The following is a 27530-nucleotide window of genomic DNA, read 5'->3' on the forward strand; positions in this document are numbered from 1 at the left end:
TTATTTGTGCCAAGGGGCACCTGCAGCCTCACACCAAGCTGCCCTCAGCTCCCCTGCCCCAGCCTCCCTCCCAGAGCTCATTGATGCCCAAAGTTTCAGAGGGGTTCTAGGAAGGACTGTCATGTCAACACTACCCCAAGAGGTGCACACGGCCAGGTCGCAACAGCACCCAGGCTTGGCTTCAACTTTGACCTGAAATCTAGGCAGCCACCAGGAGCAGGGATAGGCCAGGGAGCAGGAGCAGGCACTTCTGAGCCTGCAGGGGCAGGGGAGCTTCCTGGGCCCCAGAGAGTGCACGGATGTCCAGGTCCGGAGCCATGACTGGGCAGCGGCAGCAGCAGCCGCACCTGCACTGGGGAGTGTGGGGCTCCAACCCGTTTAACTTGGTGGGTGGCAGGGCTGCCATCTGTTCCTGGCCCCTGCCAGCTTTGCACAGCGTGGGGCCCTGACCACACCTCCCCCACTGCAGCCCCTGTCTTCGTAGAGGCCACTCCAGGCAGTCTCTGCTGCCATTAGGACCAAAAATAGTAAAATTCTTTTGAGATTATAGTTGAATGGATTTGAGGACTTTGGTGATTTACATCATTGTCATTCTCTATTTTATTTGTAACTAGATATTATTCAGATGTTAAATTCAAAAAATATATAAAAAGAACACATTAAAAGAGTAGTTTCATTGGGTCTATAGCTATATTTTTTAAAATCTCACCCATTGCTATAAATTCATGCATTTATGCATTACTCTCTAGTTTCTTAACATTCAGCTTGACATTTCCTTTTCTATGACACCAATAAAGCCCAATGCATTTTCTGTATAACTAAATCATCTTGAAAAGAGTTTAAAACATGATACAAAAATGAAATTGAAATTGTCTTTTATAACTTATGAATAAATTTTGAACAATCCCTTTGTGCTTTGTGATTTAGGTGGTGAACGGCTAAGGTATAAATAGTACACCACTACTGGGTTTCTAAAAAGTCACTTTGATTTGAGATATATTTAACTTGTACCTCGAAGACACAGTTTTTATATTGGAAGAAAATGTTTTTTGCTCCTAGGAAACTTCAGTATTATTCTCATCACAAGCTTAACATGCTATATCTTTCCCAAAGTTGGTGTATTTCATTGAATCATTTTAATGTGCTCTGGCTGAAGAATATCAATATCACTCTTCAGATGAAAGGTGGTTCCAGTAATGCCTGATGTCTCAGCATCATTTGTAATACAAATGATGGGGAGCCTGTGGCTTAATGGCCACTAATTTATTTTAAATTTATGATGCATTGCAGCCATTAGTGGTAAGCTGCTTTACATCAGTTCATGGCGAATAAGAGTTCTGTTTGTGGTAGGTTTTATTTCTTGATGTCAGATGAGAAAATATGACTATTTCAAAAGGAAAACAAAGCCCATCCTAAAGTGGAATCAGGTCAGAAGTCTACCAGTTCTATCTAACAATAGATCATACACTTCACTGTGACTTATCATAGGTAACTGTGGGGTTATTTTTAAGTGAAAAACTGTAGCCCTACTGCTTTTGCATTATATTAAAACATAAATTTAATATGCAATTTCTACTGGGGTTTTTTGAACACTTTATTAATATATATTTATCATGAAATTTTGCAGAGTAAGTAATATATTATAAATTTTATGTTATGAAGATTGCCATGTATTTAAAAACACGCCAACATTAGAATAAAATTAACCTTTCAAATGGCCCCTATCAGATATAAATTCTCTATGACTTTGGTATGATGAGAAAAAGGGAGAAGCAGAATGCATCATTCACCCTTTAAAGAGATCACCATCTACTTGAGGTAACAAGATTTTGGTAGAAACATTATTTTAATGCATGGTTTTAATAAGAACTCAGGGATATAGCTGGTGAGAGACACCATAAAACTGTGAGAGATTTATTCTCATATCTGAGAGTAGAGGTATCAAGGTATCAGTGGTTGGAAATATGAGAGCAAGCCCCCAGGGACAGAACCGTCATGGACATGGCTGAGTTTGAGCTGGATCTTAAAGGAAGAGCAAAATATTGGCAGAAACAACATGCACATAAAGCACAGTGGAGGCAAAATAAGAATTGCTAGAGAGTGGGTGTTAAACCAAATGATTTATCTGGGAGAAGAGATTTCATAAATATTAAATAATAGATAATAGGGAGGACTTAAGTGGAATGCACACCAAAAACAAACAAAAACAAGGTTTTTCTAAAACTAATTTTAAATACCATATCCAAATTACTAACTCCAGCAGCCACTAAGGTCCATTGTAGGGTGAGTTCTTGTTGTGAACTCATTTTCACTTTGGTCAGGCATCACTCCAAGGTTGGATTGGTTCAGGATGCTACACTTGGTGACTTTCTCCACTATCAACTGCTACAGATGCTGTATTTCCCACCACTGCAGTTAAATCATTCCTTCTAAACAACAGACTGGGCAGATGTCAGTTTAGGACCCTATCAAAATAACTTGACCACAGATGACCAGCCTCATTAGAGCTCAACTGCCTAATTCTGCCTAGAAATTAAGACCTCTTCTTAATTATTTAGTTCTTCATCTCTTTCTAGCCTTTGTTACTAAGCAAGTCCTGATCATCTGTCCTCCTCATGCGTAACTTCCTCCACATGCTGACCAATGATTCTCTCATGATTTCTAGTCTTGCATTAGCATGCCTTCCAAACCCTCCCACTGAGCCCTCTGGAACTGCTTTTCCAAGATATTTCTGGTCATCTGTTCTCAGCCCCTTTCACTGAACAATTCCTCTGTCTGCTTGTCCTAAGCAAGTCCTGAGGTCTTCTCTGACTCTACTTCCAGTATGCGTATTGGAGATTGCATATTGTTCCACAGCTTTTCAACAGTGAGTCACAGACACCGGCTCTCAAGACTCAGATAGCATCTGTGCTTCTGCTGTGAGGCACAATTGCAGATGGGGAAGGGATCTGCAAATGAGGCACAAAGGACATTTAGGGTCAGCATCAAACGGGACGTACAACTCAACTAATCCTCTCCATAAGGTTATCTTCTTTGAAGGAATTTTGGCACACACCTAAAAGCCTAGATAATAATAATAAAGAGGCTACTCATTGTCCTGTGAAATCATTGATGAATTAAAATTGAAGATTTATATTGTTGAGAAAGAGGAATTTCAGACCAGTTTATTAGAATTCTAAGAAGTGATTTTTGCTTAGTAATGGACCTTTTAAAATAATCCAATCTCTAAAACCTCTTTCCTCTTGAAACATCATTAAATAATTTTACTTTAAACTGTGTCCTCTTAGGCATTTGATTGCTAACACAATGTTTATACTCCTTAACTCCTTTGGCTGGAATAAAAAGGGAGCTGACTTTGTGAGTAACTAGGTAAATTGATAGGACTTTTTGTAGATTTTCTAATGTTTAATACCATTGCTTTTATTTGAAAAGACTGGACTTTTGGGGGGATGACTGGGACTCGCTATCTTTAGATTGTCCTGACTCTAGCCTATCCCTGTTACAAAATTTTCCCTAGCTCTGAACCAGTGTTCCTGGCCTTAGAAGCACAGTTACATTAACTGATACTTGGGGTATGGTCCTGTTTTTATCCTGTCAACTCTTATACCAACCCAACAAATGGATTAGTTCCTTACTTCTCCAATGGTTTAGCATGTCAGCTTGTGCCTGTAGGTCACCGGTCTAAACTAGAGTACACCACACAAAGAGCTTGTGGATTGCAGAGACTGATAACTGTTTTGCCTCTACGGTATGAGATAATGATCCATTCTCCTATTTTATTTCATTATTTGGTTGTTTATAAGATTTATATTAAATTATATCCTTAATGGTCTCCAGACTATGCATCCTCATGGTGCTTTATCACAGAGATATTGTACTTATAAAAAATGTGTTCACATCAACTCCACGGCAGATGTCTGATCTAAACTATTTTGCCCAGCACGTCTGTCACATTGGATTTGGGTGGTTTTGGTTTTGATTTGGAGAATTGCTTTAGCAGTCTATGTCACACCATAACAAGAATGAAGGCTTTCTGCCAAGGAATAATTTTATCCATAAAATATGCAACTATACTATAAGATTTCCAAGATAGAATACCTCCTAACAAAAACGTAATTTTTCGAAGCATATGTGTGAATGATTGTGAAATGCAAGTACAAATCTGAACTTGTTTCCATATCAAACTGAGGGCTGGGCTGCTATTTCTCATGGACCAATAGCAAGATGCAGATGAACTGGGGAGGAAAAAAGTTTTTATTTTCTGCAGCCAGTTACAGGACAAGGCCTGGAAATTATCACCAGACCAAGTCAAAATTACAAAGTTTTCCAGAGCTTATATACCTTGCAAGGTATACGTCTATGTGTAAGTGTGCATTTATTATTTGCCCCTGTGGCTTATTAAAAGTAGAGTGACCTACATGTTTCTCACAGTTACCCTGCTGGATTTTTTAAAAATCTTACTTACCAGCTCCAAATTCTGACATAGACCAAGCCTCTGTCCTTGTTTCCAAAATATAAACCGTGTTTTCCCATTCATCCTACCCTTTGCTGGCATTTCAACATTTTGCTTATCACTAACTTTGACTCTTGATCTTAAGGAGAGTGTTGTTGGCCAGGAATAGTATTGACCCACAGATGAGCTTTGCCTCAGAGAAAGAAAATGCTAATGACTGCTCATAGGTGAAAGACTATGAGCGCAGAGCTTAGCTCTCAGGAAATTTAACACTTAGGTACAAAGGAATCTCTTAAGGATACTGACAGTTATTAAGAGCAGATTTTTGTTTCCTATCCTCAAAGATTCTTAATGCAGGAGGTACCAAAGTCCCCTTCATACCTTGGAGCACTTTGAGAAACCTTACCCAGTGTGTTTGTAAATGTGGTACCAGGAGGAACAAACTTTTCACAGCTGTACTGGACAGATGCCAGAACTTTCCCCTTCTTTGCTCTTAGTTCTGGTTAGTCTTAGGAATAATGGGCTTCCTAGGGTTTCTTGTAGATGCTTATTAAACATAGGGCAAAAAATCCAGAGATACAGTGAAGGGTTCTGCTTCTTTCGTTCAGAAGGAAATGAAAAGAAAGTTATCATAGGGATAGCATGCTAATACAGTCACCATTTTCAGTTACCACCATCCTTTTCATTCAGTTTTAGAGTTCTTTTAAGAAGCAAGAAAACATCGATTTGAATCTGAAGAAAATTCATGGGCATCTCTGAAGCCAGCCAGTAGCTAAAAGCAATAACTTTATGCTATCGGTTAGTTGATTTACAGCTTATTTTAGGACAGAGAGGAAAGGAATGTGTCTTCAGTGCTCACTTTGTTGCCTGCCAGTCCTCCTGTTGTGGTAGAAGTCATCTTAGTTACTGGTGGTGAATCCATCTGGGTCTGCAGCAACCTCAGTTCTTGTCTCCCCAGAAGAAATAATTTGACTGAGGGACATAAAGCAGAAAAAGAGAATGAGGCAAGTTTCAGAGCAGGAGCAGATGTTTATTAAAAAGTTTTAGAGCAGGAAAGAAAGGAAAGAACACTTAAAAGAGATCCTAGTGGGTAACTTGGGGTGTTTAACTGTGATTCTAGGACTTTATAGGCTGGCATCTTGCAGCCCTTTCCCATGATTCTTCCCTTCGGGTGGGTTGCTCACATGCATAGTGCCCTCCTTACCCTTGGGAAGTGAGCACGAGCAGTGTGTTTAGGAAATTGTACACATGCCCATCTGAGGCTTTCTTCCTTTTTCTGGTGGAATGCCCCTGGAAAGTCATATTCCAACATTTTATCTGTTAAAGCTCATGCCCAGGAAGTTGCTTCTCCCTGGCACTTGCATTCCATTAACACTTTAATGTTAACAGCTCTGGATCATCAGGAGATTGTCTCTACCTGGTGGCCTAGGTGGGGCTGCTGAAGTATCATTTTTAAAGAGGCAGTGTGATAATTGTCAAACCACCACCTAATATTCCTAGTGGATGTGGGAGGAAGGCCCGCTCTTGCCCTCCTCATGCCTAATAACCTGTAACACTTCACAGTGTCCCTAAATGTCAACCTAGGAGGAAAGTGAGAAATCACAATGGCGGTGGGAAACTTGAGTGTTCTGCAGTTTAAAGAGAAATTAAAGGCAAGGAAAAATATCCTAATGAAAGTTGATGAAAATGTATAGAGAGGTTTGAAACAATCAAGCATCTGTAGTTAATGATCCTGATCTAAAAGATAAACCCAAAGAAGAGAAACACTTTTAGCAAAATGAGTATCTCTAGAGATCTCTTAGGCTCAGCTGAAAGTAAAGATGGGGAATTAATGATATTCTTGGGCTACATCTTTATCAATCAATATCTTTTGAAGATTCTCTTCCCTTCAGCATGTTTTTCCTCTCTGTATAAATCCATGCACAGTTAATTTTCTTCATAATTTTACATTTTAGTTTTGTTTTGTTACTAGAGCTATATTATTGGAAGTTTAAGAAAGGATCTTCCCACCCACAAGAAATTGCATGTGTCTGTAAATTGTCAAAAAAAGTAGATGATTCAGTGCACAGAAATTATTCTGACAAAGAAGAAACCACTCTTTCAGAACTTAATATGTATAATGCTAGGCTGCAGAAGAAGCAATGCTTGAGGTACCAGAGGGAAAATGCATATGAATACCAGTTACTCAAGGGACTCATCATGCTGTTTCAGTGATAATTAGCCATACTGTAAAAAGAGAAATTGAGGGTGCTTTCATTAAAGAAAGAGGCTAAAATAATTACTGAGGAGTCAGAACAAAAGGCAAACTTTGTAAATTATTTACCTATAAATCAAAACATCATTTTGCTACATTAATATCTTTGGACTTAAGAAAATACTTGTAAAAGTTGTATTTACAAAAAATCATTTAAATGCCTTTGCATTTAAAATTCATTCGGATAATTTGCCATCTCTAAATTAGAGAAAAGGATACAACATCATAATCTTACATGACATGCTTTGCATTTTTAGCATTTATATAAATCCTTTAAAATATAAACTCCTTAAAGGCAGGCATCATAACTATCTTGTTCATCATAATCCCTACACATAGCCTGAAAGATGTTCAGTAAATATGTGGTGAGTAAAGGAATGAACAAATGTTTTCACTTGTATTGTTGTAAAAATTGCCTACATCAATTTTCAAGTAAATTAAGACTTTAGCAAATTTTTATTAAACAAATTAAATATATTTAGAAGCTACTACATCCAAATATTACATTTAAATGTGTACAATTGTTACAGAAATTTTCTCATTACATACCAATTTCTAATTTTGAAAATGAGGAATTTTTATGCTGAACTTACAATCATCTTAAGGACATCAGATTTGCAATTAAAAAGACTTAGATTCAAAGCCTGGCTCTGTAATTTGTTCAGTCACAATAACTTAACTTTTCCAAGCTTCCATTTCCAAATCTGTAGAATATGAGTTCAACTATTTAACTTACAGTCTTACTGAGAGAAAACGAAATAATGAATGAAAGTCACTTAGTGGAGTACTTGTGATTCACTAACAATCACTGTTAAAAGTTCTTATTAGAATATTTTCCATATGAGAAACAGAAAAAAAATTCAGTTTAAACAAAATGCACATATATTGTCTTGTGTAAGATTATTGATTGGAACTGGAGGCAGGGAAATTCTGAGCAGAAGAGTGCGGGTCCCCTGGCGAGTGCCCCACCCTCAAGCCTGGAACAGCAACCCCAAGTGAGAACATGCATTCCTTTTTTCCCACTGAATGTTGCCTTTTCCAAAATCACCCATAACCCCCACCCCCACCGGCACCCCTATCCTGTATGCATAAAAACCCTAGGCTCCACTGGCAGAGAAGAGGAGAAGCAACTGGACATCGGAGACTATGGTTGGACGTCAGAGAGAAGCAGTTTTACTTCAGAGTGACGGCTTGACAGTGTTGCTTCAGAGAGGAGTCCAGAGGGGAAGGCTGGATTCTGGGGGAAGCTTATCTTCCAGCTCCATTCCCTTTGAAGCTCCCCTTCCAGCTGAAAGCCACTTTCATCGGCAATAAAATCCTCCATATTCACCAACCCTCAATTCATTTGTGCAACATGATTTTTCCTGGATGCTAAACAAGAGCTTGGGTGCAGATGCTAAAGGCTATCACACTGACCCTCTGATAGTGATGTCTATCAATGAAATCAGCAATACAAGAGCCAAAGCAAATTTTATTTTGGGACATGAATTAAACAATGTATATGACTCAGTTTATTTTGAGGCATCAGTGACATGAGCACCTGAAAATGCTAGTAAGGTCTTGTTTGTCTTGTCATAAAATCAGAAAAGAGTTTTAATGCACAATTTTTTATTTGGTACCCATCTGGTAGTTAAAGTCCAAAGAAAACTTAGAAAGTGAGATGAGAAGATGGCTTCACATTTAATGTTAAGCTGAGCAAAAGTAGACGCTGAGTTAATGTTAACTCCCTCAAGAACATCTTTAATAGTACCCCAGTTTGGTTCAAGCCATGTTAACATTCCAAATAGGCTGTCTTCTCATGCATCTGAACCTAGCAGAAAATTATGTTATCTTTTCCTTCAAAGAATATTGACAAAGTAACAGCAAAATAATTAAGAAATTTATGGATGAGGATGTCCTTGCAATATGATCCCTACGCCCTCAAAGTCAGAAAGGCAATATTTAGTGTGTTTTGTTGTTGTTGTTGTTTGTGTGTATGTGTTTGTTTTTGCATTTGTGATAGGATCTCCCTCTGTCACTCAGGCTGTAGTGCAATGATGATCATAGCTTGCTGCATAGCTCAAACTCTTGGGCTCAGGCAATCCTCCTGCCTCAGCCTAACAGGTAGCTGGAACTACAGGTGTGCACCCCTGTGCCTGGCTAATTGTTTAATTTTAGTAGTGACAGTGTCTCACCGTATTGCCTAGGCTAGTCTCTAAATCCTGGGGTAAAGAGAGCCTCCTGCCTCAGGCTCCCAAAGAGCTGGAATTACAAGTGTGAGCCAGTGCACCTGGCCTAGTGTGTTCTAGAACAAATGACATTTTATTATCAAGAACTGCACATGCATACATATGTGTGTATACATCTAATGATATAGTAATATGAAAGAAAGGCATTAAAATTAAGTTACTATTTAAGCAGAAATTTTTACAATTACTGGACTATTATAATAAAGTTATTGTGTTCTACATTTCAATAAATAAATCATTAAATAACTCTAAACAACAGTGAAATTGTTATTTAATATGAAATTCAAAATATGTTGTACAGAAAGTAGTATAATGTATTAAGTGTTTCAAATTAAAAAATTATAAACGATTTTTCTAATTAATTGTTTTTAACTCTTTTCTAATAAATGAACATCTGATTGTATCATTCTGCTTCCTGATCCCAACCATATATCTAGAACTTGTGATCTTAACTTCTTCTTTCAGACCAAATGGAGGGAAATAATCTAGGAAGAGGAGCACACAGGAGACACCATAAGTAAAAGGGCGCAAAGTGTTGGCCGGGCGCGGTGGCTCAAGCCTGTAATCCCAGCACTTTGGGAGGCCGAGACGGACGGATCACAAGGTCAGGAGATCGAGACCATCCTGTCTAACACGGTGAAACCCCGTCTCTACTAAAAAATACAAAAAACTAGCCAGGCGAGGTGGCGGGCACTTGTAGTCCCAGCTACTCGGGAGGCTGAGGCAGGAGAATGGCGTGAACCCGGGAGGCGGAGCTTGCAGTGAGCTGAGATCTGGCCACTGCACTCCAGCCTGGGCGACAGAGCAAGACTCCGTCTCAAAAAAAAAAAAAAAAAAAAAAAAGGTGCAAAGTGTCTAGCTCACACTATTTAAAGCAGACAATACTGTCAAACAGGTTGAATCAATTTGCAGACCCTAACCAACTATTTGAGCAGTTCTCTCTCTCTAGGCCTAGACTAGGTAATGGGTAGGGTAGGGTTGTATAACCGGAAGCTGTGTAAACAGAGGCAACCTTGGTGTAAGAAGAAAAAGTGAATCTTATTTGTTTAATAATTGCAAAACTCTTTCCCATATATTACTTCGCTTGATCCTACAACACGGATCCTACAACAATTTGTGAAGTAGTCTAGATACCATTAATCGTAAAAACAGAATCATAGGCCAGGTGCTGTGGCTTACACCTGTAATTCCAACACTTTGGGAGACCGAGGTGGGCAGATCACCTGAGGTCAGGAGTTTGAGACCAGCCTGGCCAATATGGTGAATCCCCATCTCTACTAAAAATACAAAAACATCACACACCGGGGCCTATCATGGGGAGGGGAAAGGGGGGAGGGGGGAGGGATTGCATTGGGAGTTATACCTGATGTAAATGACGAGTTGATGGGTGCTGACGAGTTGAAGGGTGCAGCACACCAACATGGCACAAGTATACGTATGTAACAAACCTGCACGTTATGCACATGTACCCTAGAACTTAAAGTATAATAATAATAATAATAAAATACAAAAAATAGCTGGGCATGGTGGTGGGCGCCTGTAATCCCAGCTATTCAGGAGGCTGAGGCAGGAGAATCACAAGGGTTAATCCAGAGATTGGTAGAAGTGGAGAGGCATCAGTCAAAGGATACCAAATTTTAGCTAGAAAGAATAGGATTTTAGCTACAAATCTATTATTAAAAGTTAAATTTTATCAAAACTTATGCACAGAAACACATTACAGGGCACCATTCACAGTGCAGAAAAATGTAAACAAACTTTATAAGGACACAGTATAAAATCAAACTGTCTGAAATTAACTGTAACACATACTGTGCTACTGTAATAATTTTGTAGCCATCTCCTGTTGCTACTGTGCTGGGCTAAAGTGTTGTGTGATGCTTAAAACACTTATAAGTGTGACACATATCTCTATGTGAGCAGTTCTTTCCTCCAGTAAATTATCACAATAATAAATGGGCTCTCAGAGTTCTTGCATATTTTGTATCAAGTTTAGTATAATACCGTAAACCTTGAATAACACCATGGGACCCATAGGAAATTGAATTGCTTGATATGGACCATAGACTGAAGTTGGCTACTGTAGTTGTCTCCCATTTCAAGATAATTGAGGACAGCAAAACTACTACTATAAGAAAATAAAAGGAAATTTATGAAACTTTTGTTGCAGGCTCTGCCAACAGGTGTGAAAACTTTATAGTTTTTGCAAACTTTTTATCTTGTATTGAAAATGCAGCTTTTATGTAGGTTTGGGATTGCTGTAAGACATACCTGTAAATCGGCACTTTAATATGATTTGAAAACAAGCAAATGACAACTTAAGGTACAAGCTAAATGAAATATCTAAATCCAGAGTATTCAATACCAGCAAACTATGGTTTGATAATTTTAACAAGAGATTTGTCTTTAAAAAATGTCAAGCTAACAGGAGAAACAGTTTCTGCTGACCAAGAAGCAGCAGACGACTTCCAAGAGACCACTGAAAAAATCATTGAGAAGAAAGGATATCTGCCTTAACAGGTTTTTAATGCAGAGAAAAGTGTACTAGTCTGGGGAAAAAAAATGCCACAAAGGACATTTATTAGTAAGGAAGAGAAATTAGCATTGAGAATTTAAGTAGTAAAGGACAGGCTAACTGTACTGTTTTAAGAAAATGCAATTTATGATCAGGACTGTCCTTAACTATAAAGCTGATAACCCCTGAGTTTTGAAGGGGCAAGATCAACACCAGCTGCTAGTCTTTTGGCTGTACAACAAGAAGTCCTGGACAGTGAGAACCCTTTTTCTGTATTGGTTTCATTGATGCTTTGTCCCTGAATTCAGGAAGTACCTTGCCAGTAAGGGCTGCCCTACTGGCATTTTTTTTTTTTTATATTGGATAATGACCTTGACCACCCAAAACACCATGAATTCAATGCCAAAGGTGTCAAGGTAGTCTACTTGCCCCCAAATACAGAGTATCTCATTCAGCCTCTAGATAAGGAGGTCATAGCACTTTTAAGGCTCATTACACATGGTACTCTATGGAAAAAAATTGTCAACGCTGTGGAAGAGAACTTCTGTATACAGAGTATCATGAATGTCTGGAAGAATTACACCCTTGAAGATGCCGTTATTGTTACAGGAAAAGCCATGAAAGTCACCAAGCTTGAAACAATACATTTCTGCTAGAGAAAAGATGTTTTGCAAGACTTCACAAGATTTATGATACAGCCAATCAGAGAAATCATGAAAGAGATTGTGGATATGGCAGAAAAGGTGTAGGTAAAGGGCTTCAAGATACACATCTTGGAGAAATTCAAGAGCTAATAAAAACCACACCAGAGTAATTAGTAGAAGATGACTTGATGGAGATGAGTGTTTCCAAACCAACACCAGACAATGAAGTAGAAGGCATAGAAGAAACAGGACAATTGGGAAAAGATTCCCTTTTTAACAAATGGTGTTGGGAAAACTGACTAGCCATATGCAGAAAACTGAAACTCTACCTCTTCTTTACACCTTATACAAAAATTAACTCAAGGTGGATTAAAGACTTATAAATATAAGACTTAAAACCATAAAAACTCTAGAAGAAAACCTGGACAATACCATTCAGGACATAGGCATGGGCAAAGACTTCATGACTAAAATACCAAGAGCAATGGAAACAAAAGCTAAAATTGACAAATGGGATCTAATTAAACTAAGGAGCTTCTGCACAGGAAAAGAAACTATCATCAGTGAACAGGCCACCTACAGAATGGGAGAAAATTTTTACAATCTATCCATCTGACAAAGGACTAATATCCAGAATCTACAAAGAATGTAAACAAATTTACAAGAAAACCCCATCAAAAAGTAGGCAAAGGATATGAACAGACACTTCTCAAAAGAAGATGTTTATGCAGCCAACGAACATGAAAAAAAAGCTCATTATCACTGGTCATCAGAGAAATGCAAATCAAAACCGCAATGAGATACCATCTCACACCAGTTAGAATGGCGATCATTAAAAAGTCAGGAAACAACAGATGCTGGCGAGGATGTGGAGAAATAGGAATGCTTTTACACTGTTGATGGGAGTGTAAATTAGTTCAACTATTGTAGAAGATGGTGTGGCGATTACTCAAGGATCTAGAACTGGAAATACAATTTGACCCAGCGATCCCATTAATGGGTATATACTCAAAGGATTATAAATCATTCTACTCTAAAGACACATACACTTGTATGTTTACTGCAGCACTATTCACAATAGCAAAGACTTGCAACCAGCCCAAATGTCCATCAGTGATAGACTGGATAAAGAAAATGTGGCATATATACACCATGGAATACTATGCAGCTGTAAAAAAAAAGGATGAGTTCATGTCCTTTGCAGGGACATTGATGAAGCTGGAAACCATCATTCTCAGCAAACTGACACAGGAACAGAAAAGCAAACACCGCATGTTCTCACTCATAAGTGGGAGTTGAACAATGAGAACATATGGACAGAGGGAGGGGAACATCACACACTGGGGCCTGTCGAGAGTTGAGGGACTAGGGGAGGGACAGCATTAGGAGAAATACCTAATGTAGGTGACGGGTTGATGGGTGCAGCAAACCACCCTGGCACGTGTTTACCTATGTAACAAACCTGTACATTCTGCACATGTATCCCAGAACTTAAAGTATAATAATAATAATAATAATAATAATAATAATAATAATAATAATAATAATAAAAAGAAGATGAAGCAGTGCCAGAAAACAAATTGACATTAGATAATCTGACAGAGGGTTCTGATTATTCAAGACTGCTTTTGATGTTTTTTTAATGACTTGTGCTCTTCTGTGATACAGGCACTGAAACTAAAGCAAATGGTGGAAGAAGATTAGTACTGTATAGAGACATTTTTAGAGAAACGAAAGTACAAAAATGTCAGATGGAAATTTCTGTGTAGTTTCACAAAGTTACACTGTGTGCCTGCCTTTCCTGCCTCCCCTTCCACCCCCTCTACTTCTTCCATCTCTGGCATCCCTGAGTCAGCCAGGCCAACTTCTCTTCCTCCTCCTCCTCAGCCTACTTAACATGAAGACAATGAGGATTAAGACCTTTATGATAACCCATTTCCACTCAATTAATAGTAAACATACTTTCTCTTCCTATGATTTTCTTAATAGCATTTTCTTTTGGCTAGCTTCAGTTATTGTAAGAATACAGTATATAATACATATACAAAATGTATGTTTATCTATCATTTATGTTATCAGTAAGGCTTCCAGAGTCAAAAGAAGGCTATTAGTTTTTTAGCTATTTTAGCTATTAGTTATTTTTTGTTAATTGATAAATAAATATTACATATAATTGACTCCTGAACAACACAGGGTCCAACACAGGGGTTAGGGGGACCAATCCTCCATGCATTCCAAACTGCATACACAGAGTGTGTTGTTCAAGGGTCAAACATATGTAATTTTTATTTGTCAATTAACAAAAAAATTAGGAAAAACTATACCATGCTTTTATCGTACACTTAAACATTTGTTGAGAGTAGATGTCATGTTAAGTGTTCTTACCACAATAAAATAAATTTTTCAAAAAGATTTTAGAAAACTTATGAATAATTATTAGATTTTCATTTATTAAAGGATATTCTATATTTTCCAGCAGATACTGTGCTGTCTCATATGCTACTTCCTCTACAAGGGAAGATGGGAATAATTTAAATTTAAATGTTAAAACTTTATTTTGAATGAAACTAGCACGAGGTATCCTAAAAAAGGGGAGTAGAATCTCTACTATGGATAGCATAATTACTATAGGGTATTAATTCAGTCATAATAATTCATAATGCAAATAGAATAAAATGATAATATTGACATAAAAAATAAAGCAGGGAGAAACAAGAAAATAGACCCAGCAGAATGTGAGTGGAGTCACTAATGATTACCAGTTTATTTGTACATAATATGTATTTGAGAAGAATATGTAAACCACTGTCTCATATGATTGGCATTTCTATAAATTTAACAAATTTCTTAACTATGATAATTATTCATTGTTGCTACAGTACCACATGTATATCTCTTTGCCATTTTGTTTTGAGATCAGTCTGTAATTCACAGTGAACTGGTTCTTCGGCATCAATTTATGAGAAATTTATTTTCATTTGTCAGATAGCTTTAGGATAACATTATTTTAATGCGCATATGTATTGCTTCATCTCCAAGTCTCGTTGCCATTTTTAAGAGCTGTCAGCTGTATTATATAATTTGATATGGAAAATATTTTGGGTCAATCATTAGTTTTTTTCATGAGTCTTCTGTATGGACTTTTTTTTCTACTTACGGAAAAACGTGTCCATTCTGAAACTGGACATATATTAATCTACTACTACATATGCTAATCTAATCTGATGGCTACTGAGTATTTTAATAATAAACATGTAACTTGGAACTTTTATCCTTCAGAATTATGAAAGTAAGCAATTTAGGGTAGAGTGTAAAGAGGTATCTAGCATAGTAGTTAAGTTAAAATCAATCCATCTTTCTATCTTCCTATCTACATAGCTGCACGTTTATCTGTCTGTTGAAGTCTGTTCTTTATATATCATTGGAAACATTTGAGGGTCATTAAAATAGGTCCATTTTCTTGTTCACTGAATAAGATTTACTTCATCTTTATGGGCATTTTTCTTAAAACCTCTTGACAATAGTTAGGGATACAAATAAACATAGTAAGTTATATCCTTCACGTTCTTATTGTATCATTTTTTTTGCCAGATACTTTTAATTTTATCATTTGCCTTTAGAATACAGTTTTTTATTTATGTCCCAATGTTTCTTTACAGATTGGTGAACCATGAAAAACAATATTTATACTTCAAGAAAAGTAACAGTTTTGTTAATGAATGTAAATGGACATCTTTCTTGTGATTTATGTTATTAAGGCACAATAGTAAATATTTTATAAAATATTTGTAGGCTATATCTGAGATAAATTCAGGGGAAAATATTTTATTTCAGAATGCTCTGATGCTGTGCCTCTGAGAGACAGAACAATGCAATGGTGTGTTTAGGATAACTTATGCAATATTAAAAGCTATCTTTTCTGTAAAATTATTTTTGATAAGTTCATATAAACAATCATTTTCTTCCTTAAATTGCACTAGTAACTAATATTAGCATGACATTTTAAACCTAGCAATTACATTTTCCTAATGAGATTTATGTGTGGATCAAAAATAGATGGCCTCTGATCTTCATGGCCATAGAGAAAATAAATATGTTTCTTGTGGACAGCCTGGAATTTTCCCAGTTTTGTGGATCACATTAATTTAAAAATCTATCATAGATCTTAGTGTCTGAGAAATACACAGAAACTATACCCCATTATTACAAGAACAAAACAATTCAAACTTGGCCTTGTGAAACTAAAGTAAATCTAAACTTGAGACTTTTATGTGGAGTGCAGACAAAAAGCTTTGGCATTTCCAGGAGTAAATCTAGATTTTATTGCTTCTAAAGATTATACCATTTGGGAGAAACTGTTTGAGAAAAAGAAAATATGAATATGTCTTACCTTTCAAATTTTCTTAAGTCTATGACCATGTGAACACATCTCTAGGTCTTCCCAGGTCCTTGGAAGTGACCTATGAAAGTGCAGGGCTCTGGAGATTAAGCTGCATTTCGTAGTAAACCCACAATTGCATATACAGTAATCTCTTCTTATCTGTGGGAGATATGTTCCAAGACCCTCAGTGGTGGCCTGAAATCACAGATAGTACTCAACACTATATGCCCTTAAAATAGGCACAAGAAGAGATTAACAACAATTCATATAAAAGAACAATCATATACTTAAATAAAAGATATGTGAATGTGGTCTCTTATTCTCAAAATATCTTACTGTACTATACTTGCCTTTTTTCTTCTTGCGATCTGTTAACCTGATAACCAAGAGGGCTGCTAAGTAACTAATGGGTAGGTAATCTATACAGCTTGAATACACAGGGCAAAGGAAAGATTCACATCACATCCCAAGCAGGTTGAAGCAGGACAACACGTGATTTTATCATGCTACTGCACAATTTAAAACTTATGAATTATTTATTTCTGCAATTTCCATTTAACATTTTTGGACCTTTGTTGACCACAGGTAACTGAAACACTGAAAGTGAAACCTTGGGTAAGGGGGACTACTGTAATAAAAAGACTTGAAGCAAGGAGCAGATTGGTGAATGGTTTCATTGTTGTTAGTGAAATATATTGTAACATTGTGCATGCATTCTTCTGTTAAATATTAAACCAAGTGTATTTTTTAAACAACTAGTCTTCAAATACTTTAAATATTAAAAAAATTCACATATGTCTTGACAATATGATATTTAATTGAAGAAGTTACTACAAAATGTACTTGTGTTTACAGGTAGAATATTTGAAAACTTTTTGATCTCCACATCCTTTAGGATTCAGTGAAGCTTTACTCAATCAGAATCATTCCTAGGAACATGGAACTATTTATTGTTAAATACTTGGTTGGTAAGATTTAGCTTTCTTTTTTCGTCTTCTGTTTTAGAAGCATTTGTGTTCTCTCAAAGTCTGATGGTTAGGTTTCTAACTTTTCCAATATTTGGATTGGTAAATGTACTACTTAAGGTACATAAATGTTTTATTATTGGTAATGGCACATATAAAATCTCAATGCATTTATATAACTCTCTAGTAATTGGTTATACAAAGACTATAGAAAACAGTGATTTACCATAGACTCCCTTTTACACCTGAATCTATTTGTTCAACTCTTTTATTACTGTTGCGTTGTTTGGCTCATATAAATTTTATTTAATTTTTCTTTCTAACTAATCACAATGATACCAAATTGTAGTATATAGTTTTATTTGTAGCATAGATTGCTTTCTGAAAATATGTACCATGAGTACATGTGTAAATCAATGAACATCAACTTAAACAGTAGCTATTTCATGTGAACCACACACATTCTTGGCAAGAAACAGAAGAATGCCTGAGGCCCAGGCATAATTCCTTGGAAATGACAATGCCAAAATGCCCAAGGAAACTCTTGGCAGGGCTACTCATTTGTTTTCACATATTTATCTATTTGATCCCTTGGTTTCAAGCTTCTAAACAGAAATTGAGAGCATTTTCATGTTATCTGGGTGTCATTCCATATTTACTAACAGAGCAGTCCTAAACATGGTCATTTTATGGGAGAAATAAGTAGCACATAGTGTTTATGCAATGTTATATATGATTTTTTACTCATTATGCCCATTGTATTAAGGGGATTCCATCTTTCTTCAGGCCCACATCAGGCTACCACCCATAGAATGAATGGCATACTTAAGCTCTGGCTGAATTGTTCTCTAATATAAACTGACTCAAGGAGAACAAATGCAGAGGGTCATTCTACTGTGTCATATGAATTTTCTCTGTTTCTGGAGTCAAAATTGTTCTGTTTTTCACCTGCTATTTGAGAAATTTTTATAATTTTCATATCATAAGCCAGAATAAAATGGGATGAGTAAGGAGCCTTTCTTTTTATACACTCTCTTGAAACTCTTCATGAAAAGTTTGCTTATTAAATTGTTTCATTTTAGCTTGAATATCCAAATGGAATGTGTTAAGATAAATTCATAATTACATTTCTTTTATTATACTATTTGTATAGTTATGACACATTGTGAATTGAATGAAAGATCTTATAAAATTCTGAAAAGCTGTGCTGTTGCTTTGTATCTCTAAAATTATCTCTAAAATTTATATCTCTAAAATTATCCACTGACTGCAAATTGTCCATAAGGAACATATTCAGTGTAAAACAATCATTCCCAGAACTAAAAAATGTCTAAAAATTTCTTTTGAATTTTCTTTCTACTACAAATTTTTATATAAGAACAGAAACAATAACTTCTTTCTAAAACAACAATGGAATCTCAATATCAAAATTAGTCAGGCTAAGTACAGCCTAGCTGCTCGGGAGGCTGAGCTGGGAGGATCACTTGAGGTCCAGAGTTTGAGACTGCAGTGCACTATAATAGTGCCTAGGAATAGCCACTGTACTTCAAACTGAGCATCATAATGAGACTTCATCTTTCTCAAAAAAAAAAAAAAAATCTGATGCTCAATATCAATCATTTAAAAATAAATGAATGATCATGGGATAGAAAAATGATAAATTCTGTATTTAGTCCATATTTGAACTTATATTTTTGTTACATCTCTGCAAATTATTTTCATGGGTTTAAGTATTTCAATTCATTTTATTTTTATTTGCAAAAACATTCCACATATATCTAATTTTAAAAATTTTTTCTGGGATCATAAGACACTACATGGTTAAGATATTCTATTATAATACTGTTATAGCAGATTCCAATCAAAATAAGATAATTACTAAATAAAATGTAAACATTTGACTCGAAATGTGTCTTTTAATGAAATCAGTAGCCATCCTGTGTATCTATAGATGAATATATTTTAGTGTTAGCTAAGCAGATACAGGTTTTTGTCTCCACTGTATTTCTTTCTTGGTTTTTCTTGGTTTTTAATTGAGGTACATGCTGAGTAACTTGTTCACATAATAAAGTAGATGACAGTGGAAAGTATTTTATTTTCAGTATTAGTCAATTATTTGAACTTGCCAAAAATCACATAATGATTTATTATCAAATGTTATTTGTAATGATCTGTGGGCTGACAATTCATTTGAATTGTCCTCAATATTATGAAAAGCAGAAAACTGGAAACCATCTGATTAACAAAAAGATTATTTCTAGTCAATAAACTTAGCATTTCTGAGAAGTATATCAAAAACATTTACCAAAACTTAAGAAATGAAAATAACTATACTGCCCTTGTATCATTTAGAGGCAAAAAATCGAAAAATTGGAATACAGGTATACTTCTACTTATTGCACTTCACTTCATTGCACTTAGCAAATACTGCATTAATTACAAATTAAAGGTTTGTGGCAACCTTGCCTTCAGAAACTCTGTTGGCACTATTTTTCCTGACAGCATGTGCTGACTTTGTGTCTTGTGTCACATTTTGGTAATTCTCACAGTATTTCAAAGTCTTATTATTATTATATCTGTTATGGTTATCTTTGATGTTGCTATTGTAATTGTTTTTGGGTGCCATAAACTGTACCCATATAAGAGGGTAAGTTTAATGTTGTGTGTGTTCTCACTGCTCCATAGACCAGCTGCTCTGCTATCTCTCCCCCTCTTCTAGGGCCTCTCTATTGTCTGAGATATAACAGTATTGAAATAAAGCCACTTAATAAACCTACAGTGGCCTCTAAGTGTTCAAGTGAAAGGAATAGTCACAAGTCTCTCATTTTAAATCAAAAGCTAGAAATGATTCACCTTTATGAGAAAGGTGCTGAAAGCTAGGTCTCTAGCACTAAAGTTAGCCAAGTTGTGAATGCAAAGGAAAAGTGAAGAAAGTTTTAGAAGTTTGTATACAAATCAAACCACCCACGACATTCCCTAAGCCAGAGCCTAATCCAGAGCAGGGCCCTAACTGTCTTCAGTTCTATTGAAGGTAAGGAACCTGCAAAAGAATAGTTTGAAGCTAGTAAATGTTGATTCATGAGGTTTGAGGAAAGAAGCCATCTTGCTAACATAAAAGTGAAAGGTGATGCAACAAATGCTGATTAGAAACTGCAGCAAGTTATCCTAAAGATCTAGCTAAGATCATTGATGAAGGTAACTACACTGAACAACAGATTGTCAGTGTGGATGAAATAGCCTTCTATTGGGAGGAGATGCTATCTAGGACTTTTATAGGTAGAGAGCAGAAGTCAATGCTTGTCTTCAAAGATTCAAAGGACAAGCTGACTCTCTTGTTAGGGGCCAGTGAAACTGGCGACTTTAAGTTGAAGCAAAGCTCATTTACTATTCTGAAAATTCGGGGGCCCTTAATAATTATGCCAAATCTGTTCTGCCTGTGTTTTATAAATGGAACAGCAAAGTCTGTATAATAGCACATTTGTTTACAGCATAGTTTGCTGAATATTTTAAGCCCACTGTTGAGACCTGCTGCTAAGAAGAAAAGTTCCTTTCAAAATATTATAAAATATTACTGCTTACTGGCAATGTACCTGGGCCACCCAAGAGTTCTGATAGAGATGTACAAGAAGGTTAATATTGTTTTCATGCTTGATAATACAACATTCATTCTGCAGCTCGTGAATCAAGGAGTCATTTCAACTTTCAATTCTTAAAACTTAGATACATTTTGTAAGCTTACAGCTGCCATACATGATTCCTCTGATGGATCTGGGAAAAGGAGATGGAAAACTTTCTGGAAAGGATTTGCCGTTCTAGATAACATTACAATCATTCATTATTTATGGGAGGAGGTCAAAATACCAACATTAACAGGAGTTTGGAGGAAGTTGATTTCAATCCTCATGGGTGACTTTAAGAGGTTCAGGACTTCAGTGAAGTAAGTAACTGCAGATGTTGTAGAAATAGCAAGAGAACTAGAATTAGAAGTGGAGCCTGAAGATGTGACTAGATTGCTGCAATCTTATGAAACTTGAATCAAGGAAGAGTTGTTTCTTATGGATGAGCCAAGAAGGTGGTTTCTTGAAATACAATTTACTCCTGAAGGAAATGCTGTAAATATTGTTGATATGACTGGAAAAGATTTGGAATATTACATAAACTTAGTTGACAAAGCAGTGGCAGGATTTGAGAGAACTGACTCAAATTTTGAAAGTTCTACTGTGGGTAAAATGCTGTCAAATGACATCACATGCTACAAAGAACTCTTGCATGAAAGGAAGAGTCAGCTGATGCAGCAAACCTGTTCGTCTTATTTTAAGCAATTGCCAGCAAGGCACAATGGCTCACACCTATAATCCCAGCATTTGGGGAGGCTTAGGTGGTAGTATCACTTGAGCCCAGGAATTCAAGACCAGCCTGGGCAACATAGCAAGGCCCCATCTCTACGAAAAAAATTAAAAAGAATAGCCAGTAGTGGTGGCACACACCTGTGGTCCCAGGTACTAGGGAGACTTAGTTGGGAGGGTCTTGAGTCTAGGGGGTCAAGGCCTCAGTGAGCTATGATCAATCCACTGCACTCCAGCCTGGGTGACAGAGCAAGACCCTGTCTCAACAACAACAACAACAAGATTGCCACAGCTACCCCAGCCTTTAGCAACTGCCACCCCGATCAGTCAGCAGCCATCAACATCAAGACAGGACCCTCCACTAGAAAAAGACTGAAAATCACTGAAGGCTCAGATTATCATTAAATGTTTTAGCAATAAAATATTTTTAATTAAGTTATGTGCACTTTTTGGATATAATTCTTTGCACACTTAATATAGTGTGTAAAGTGTAAACATAACTTTTATATGCAGAGAAACCAAAAAATTTGTGACTCACTTTACTGCAATATTTGCTTTATCAAGGTTCTCTGGAACCTCACCTGCAATGTCTCTGGGGTATGTCTTATATAATATATGTTATATATATTCTCTACATGTATAATTATTTATTTTCTTCAGCTCTTCAGGTGAACTTTACCATGTTAGGGACATAATTATATTCTTTTTATACAACTGGTACAATTTACATTGATTTCTTCCCTCCAATCCCTGTTGTTTTTATAGAGCTTTCATGTGGCCTTTTTAGAGTTTTATGTTGATTGCTATTATAAATGCAAACCTTTGTATTCTGTGTTTAAGTTCTCTCTTTCTGAAACTGTGTGTTATTACCAATATTCTTTCAAAAGATATTGTGGAGTAATAAATAGTAGTAGGCATTGAAGTTTAATTTTACATTTTTTTTTTGCAGAATAAAAATCATAGTTATATTTGTATAAAAGGATATGGGTGCATTGATAAATGAATCTCAATGTGTTTTATATATGATCCATGTAAAAATTCTCAAATACAATACACTTGGAAATTCTTAACACCATAGTATTAGCTAAAAAATTTTTAGGCCAAATATTTGATTGAAAATTCTGACCTAACATAGTATTTATTTCCTCCAAATAGTGACCCTAGTTTCCAATGAAATACAATTTTAATTTAAGAATGAAATGTCAAAGCAAGCCATTTATACATTGACAAGTCCCATAAAATACTATGAAGTTTCATTGAGTCTAAGATAGTCTCAATTATTAAGTTGCACTGTTATTTTATAGTATACCAAGAAAGAAAAGAATACTGTCACTGACGTAAAACACCGTTTCTCAACATTTAGAATTTTTATAACTACCAAAAGAACTTTTTTAGACTTAAATGCAGATTATTTTAATAATTTTAATCACTTGTGAATATTTTATGTATATGCACACACAGACATACATTGGAAAATATACATTAAAAAATTGGTAAGACATTCCTAAACCTTCTTCCCTTTCACTATCTGACTCTTCTAAATTACTTTGGAGTCTGAGTTTTCAACATTCACATCTCACACCTAAGCTTATTCTCTTTGTCAGTGTGCAATATATTTTAACAGAGAGATCCACCATTTTTTCTAGTAATTTCATCCAAAGAGCTGCACCCAGTCTTTAAGTTTTGATGTTGCTATTTACTCTACCTTACTAGAATGTGTCAACAGAAGATCTTTCAGGCAGAAATCAGGATTCATATTTATATTCGTTTTTCAAATGCTCCTTAAAAGGTTCTATTGAAATGTGATTAAGCATTGTCCAATCGAGCCACAGGAAATAATAAGCAAATTCAAACATGCATAGTCCATGATAACAACATTACTACCATGACTACCTCTTGATGAACCTAGATTGGAAGAAGTCATTAGGTGTAAGACAGCCTTATTGCTAATATGATAGGATGTGAAAACAATAGATGTCTTAGAATCAATAAATTATGGTATTAAAAAAAATCATTGTTGAAGATAATTTTAAAAAACAATTTCAGCTCTAATTAATGGCATATGTATGTGTATACACACATTATTCTCAAAAATAAAATTTTAACAGACAAGTCATTTATGTAATTCCTAGATTTTTTATTACATAAATTTACCTGCATCTCTTAACATATATTGTATATTTTAGCTATGTTCTATTGAAAAACTTTTCCATCAAGATTTGAATGATTATGGTTACAACAAAATATATGTTCAACACTTCTAATTTATTATTTCATGTGCTTTTATACATATGACTGAAAATAACCTGTCAAACTGATCATTTGTGAGGTATTGGAAAGTTCTCATTATATTTCATGTGAACTAATACTTCTCCTCTGACCATTAAAATGTGCTTTCTTGCCTTTCCAAATGATTGGATGTTAAAGATAAACAAATAAATGACAATAGCAACTGAGTATTTCTTTATCTCCCCTCTGCTCTAGGTCCTATAAGTAGTGTTTTGGTGAATAAATACGGCAGCCGGCCGGTGGTGATAGCAGGCGGCTTATTATGCTGTCTTGGAATGGTGTTGGCCTCCTTCAGTAGCAGCGTGATCCAGCTATACCTCACCGTGGGATTCATTACAGGTAAGTCGTTTAGTCTTTAGTTTATTCTTAACTCTTCTGTTATTTTCAAAGCTCTATGAGAAGAATGAACACTAGAAAATTCTTATTTTCTTTGAATTTACTTTTTTTAAACAATGCAGTTTTAAAGTATTTCCATCTAGTACATTGAAATTCAAGCTATATAAGGCCAAACATTTCATTTTTTAAAAAAATAAGAAAGTTACATTTTATCATATAAATTTATAATAAAATAGCTGTAGTTGTTTTTTTTTTTTCCTTTTTTGCTTTTTACTTTTCAGCCAATGGAGATGGTGTTGTTGGACACAGACTTTCTGATGTAAATAAATACCTTCATTATTATAAAACTTATTTTCATGACTTATTTCCATTTGCAGTATCTATCTGACTCTCCACTCCGTCAAACGATGCCAGAGAGATATTTTCTTTTCTTTTCTTTTTTTTTTTTTTTGAGGCGGAGTCTTGCTCTGTCGCCAGGACTGGAGTGTAGTGGCCGGATCTCAGCTCACTGCAAGCTCTGCCTCCCGGGTTTAGACCATTCTCCTGCCTCAGCCTCCGGAGTAGCTGGGACTACAGGCGCCCGCCACCTCGCCCGGCTAGTTTTTTGTATTTTTTAGTAGAGACGGGGTTTCACCGTGTTAGCCAGGATGGTCTCGATCTCCTGACCTCGTGATCCGCCCGTCTCGGCCTCCCAAAGTGCTGGGATTACAGGCTTGAGCCACCGCGCCCGGCCACCAGAGAGAGATTTTCTAGATGCACTGATTTAGCGTCAACAATAAAATTATTGTTGCTTGTTCTGATTAGTGGTAGAGCTCATTGACTCTGTTCCTTCTTTTTCTTACTGAAATGATCCTGTTTAAAAGCTTGGTGAGCCACATTTTCTTCTAACACAAATATTAAAAATGATCTACTGTCACTTGAATATAGTTGTTTCTCATGCACATATCTACTGACTCAAACTGACAACAATATGTACACTTGAAAAATCACTATTTTTTATTAGTCTAAATAGAAAATTGCATTACAAATTTATATTCAACATATTAGGAAAAATTGGACTTCAATGTATAAAGAGACTGAATCTTTCCTTTCTGCCCAGAGATAAAAAGGCAAACATATTTACACTTGTGTAATCTTACACTCATGTATCATTTGATGAAAAAAATTTATTGAGGCTTACAGTAATCGTGATGTTAAAATCTTTCTCTTTACAATCTACCCACATCTCTCTCCTTTTTTTGGTATAATAAAATGCATTTAATATTATAAATGAAAACCATCTTATATCTAAGCATTGTTATAGCGAAGAGAGTGCATTTTCTTTTGTGTAGAGAAATTGACCACTGCATTTGACTGTAGAAGTTGGGATAGGCCTACAAGTAGGGAAAAGATGATTTTGTTATTTCCTGCACTGCAGATATAAATGGCATTATTGGTGTTCCAACTTACAATTGTATTCTTTGCCTCTCAAATACTTTGATGCCCCCAAAGTTAATTATTAAGTCCATCTATGAGGGATTTACTTTAAATCATTATCAGCAAGTACTTTGACTTCGGTTTCCAAAAGTAGATAGATCTAGCATTTAAACTTGATGACACATATTATCTGTGTGATCATGGGTACGTTAACCTCCTTATACCTAAGCTTCTTTGTCTATAACATTAGATAAATAATAGGTCTTTTTAAAGGAGTTATTAGAATGATTAATGTAAAAAATGAATACATAGTACTTTACAGAGTACCCAGAATTTTACTGTTCATAAATAAATGTTTGCAGATAATCACAATGCCATTTATTTAACATCTTACAGTTCTAGAACTTACTTTATTTTGGCAAAATCTTTTTGTGTTGTTAGGTGAAGTTGAGTTCAGGAAGTCTAAGTGTTTGCCCAGTAATATAAAATAGGTACTTTTTTGGAGCAGATCAGTTCTACTGATTTCAGGTCTATGTTTGTTTTACCATGCCAGAATGAGAAAGGGATGGCAACTATTTCCAAATGAAAATATGGATTAACATTTGAAGGCAAAAGTTCCAGGCGACAGAATGGGGAAAATGATATAAGATAAAAAAACCTTAAGCTCTGAACCATAATACCTGGATTTTAGTTTGGGTTCTTCTACTTACAAGCTACTTGACCATAGGCTGGTCGGTTTTGTTATTTATAAATCGGATTTAATTACACTCATTCCGCATTTCTCACAGGTATGGCTGAGGTATAGTGTTAGAGAACATGCTTCTGTTACTCGCCAAAGCATGTTCTTGTTCCTTCTTGTCAGCTTTTAGGGGTCCTCTTACTTATAGAAAATGTGTGTATTAAAGGGTAGGAGTATTGTACACAGACCTGTGTATTTCACAACTGGAATACTTAACCACTTTACAGAACTGTTTCAATTTAGGTAAATTAGTAAATATAGAAGAACTCTTACCTCTCTAGCCCCTAAAATAAATATAGAGTAATGCCTAGTTTAAGGAAAACCAACAGATAGTTATATAAGTCAATTTTATGTAAATCAATGTACTTTTTTTTTTTTTTTCTTTCCTGAGACAGAGTCTTGCTCTGTCACCAGACTAAAGTACAGTGGTGTGATCTCGGCTCACTGCAATCTCTGCCTCCTCAGTTCAAGCAACTCTCTTGCTTCAGCCTCCCGAGTAGCTGGGATTACAGGCACCTGCCACCGTGTCTGGCTAATTTTTGTATTTTTAGTAGAGACGGGGTTTCATCATGTTGGCCAGGATGGTCTCTATCTCCTGACATCGTGATCCATCTGCCCCAGCCTCCCAAAGTGCTGGGATTACAGGCATGAGCCACCGCGCCCGGCCTCAGTCAATGTACTTTTTAAAGGACCTTATTTATTACAATCGCTCAGTAGTACCTTAGTGAGCTACAAGAGGTAATTAATTTTCCAAAGGTGACACTCAACACTGCCAAGGAGCTCACTAGACAGTGGGGACTTTGGCTCATATAAACAATCAGCGTTAATCCCTGAATTAAAAACTATGTTTCAAGCAAAACATTCCTTTTTACTTAGCACACATGTGCATCTATATACATTAAATGTGGAATATGAGGGATGTAGAGCATGAAATTAATGGCATACATTCATTACTGTTTTTGTT

At 35.9% G+C, this 27530-nt stretch overlaps 1 protein-coding gene across 4 annotated transcripts in view; it reads left to right on the forward strand.

Annotated features, from left to right (window-relative positions):
• SLC16A7 (solute carrier family 16 member 7) overlaps positions 1 to 27530 on the forward strand; it is a 170342-nt gene that overhangs the window by 135634 nt on the left and 7178 nt on the right. For all 4 annotated transcript variants that reach the window (XM_023210624.1, XM_023210625.1, XM_023210626.1 and 1 more), the window contains one exon: positions 24271 to 24414. In XM_023210624.1, the coding sequence (XP_023066392.1) occupies positions 24271 to 24414 (144 nt within the window). The remainder of the gene's footprint in view (positions 1 to 24270; positions 24415 to 27530) is intronic.

The sequence above is a fragment of the Piliocolobus tephrosceles genome, chromosome 10 (assembly GCF_002776525.5).
Source record: "Piliocolobus tephrosceles isolate RC106 chromosome 10, ASM277652v3, whole genome shotgun sequence".
Lineage (NCBI taxonomy): Eukaryota > Metazoa > Chordata > Mammalia > Primates > Cercopithecidae > Piliocolobus > Piliocolobus tephrosceles.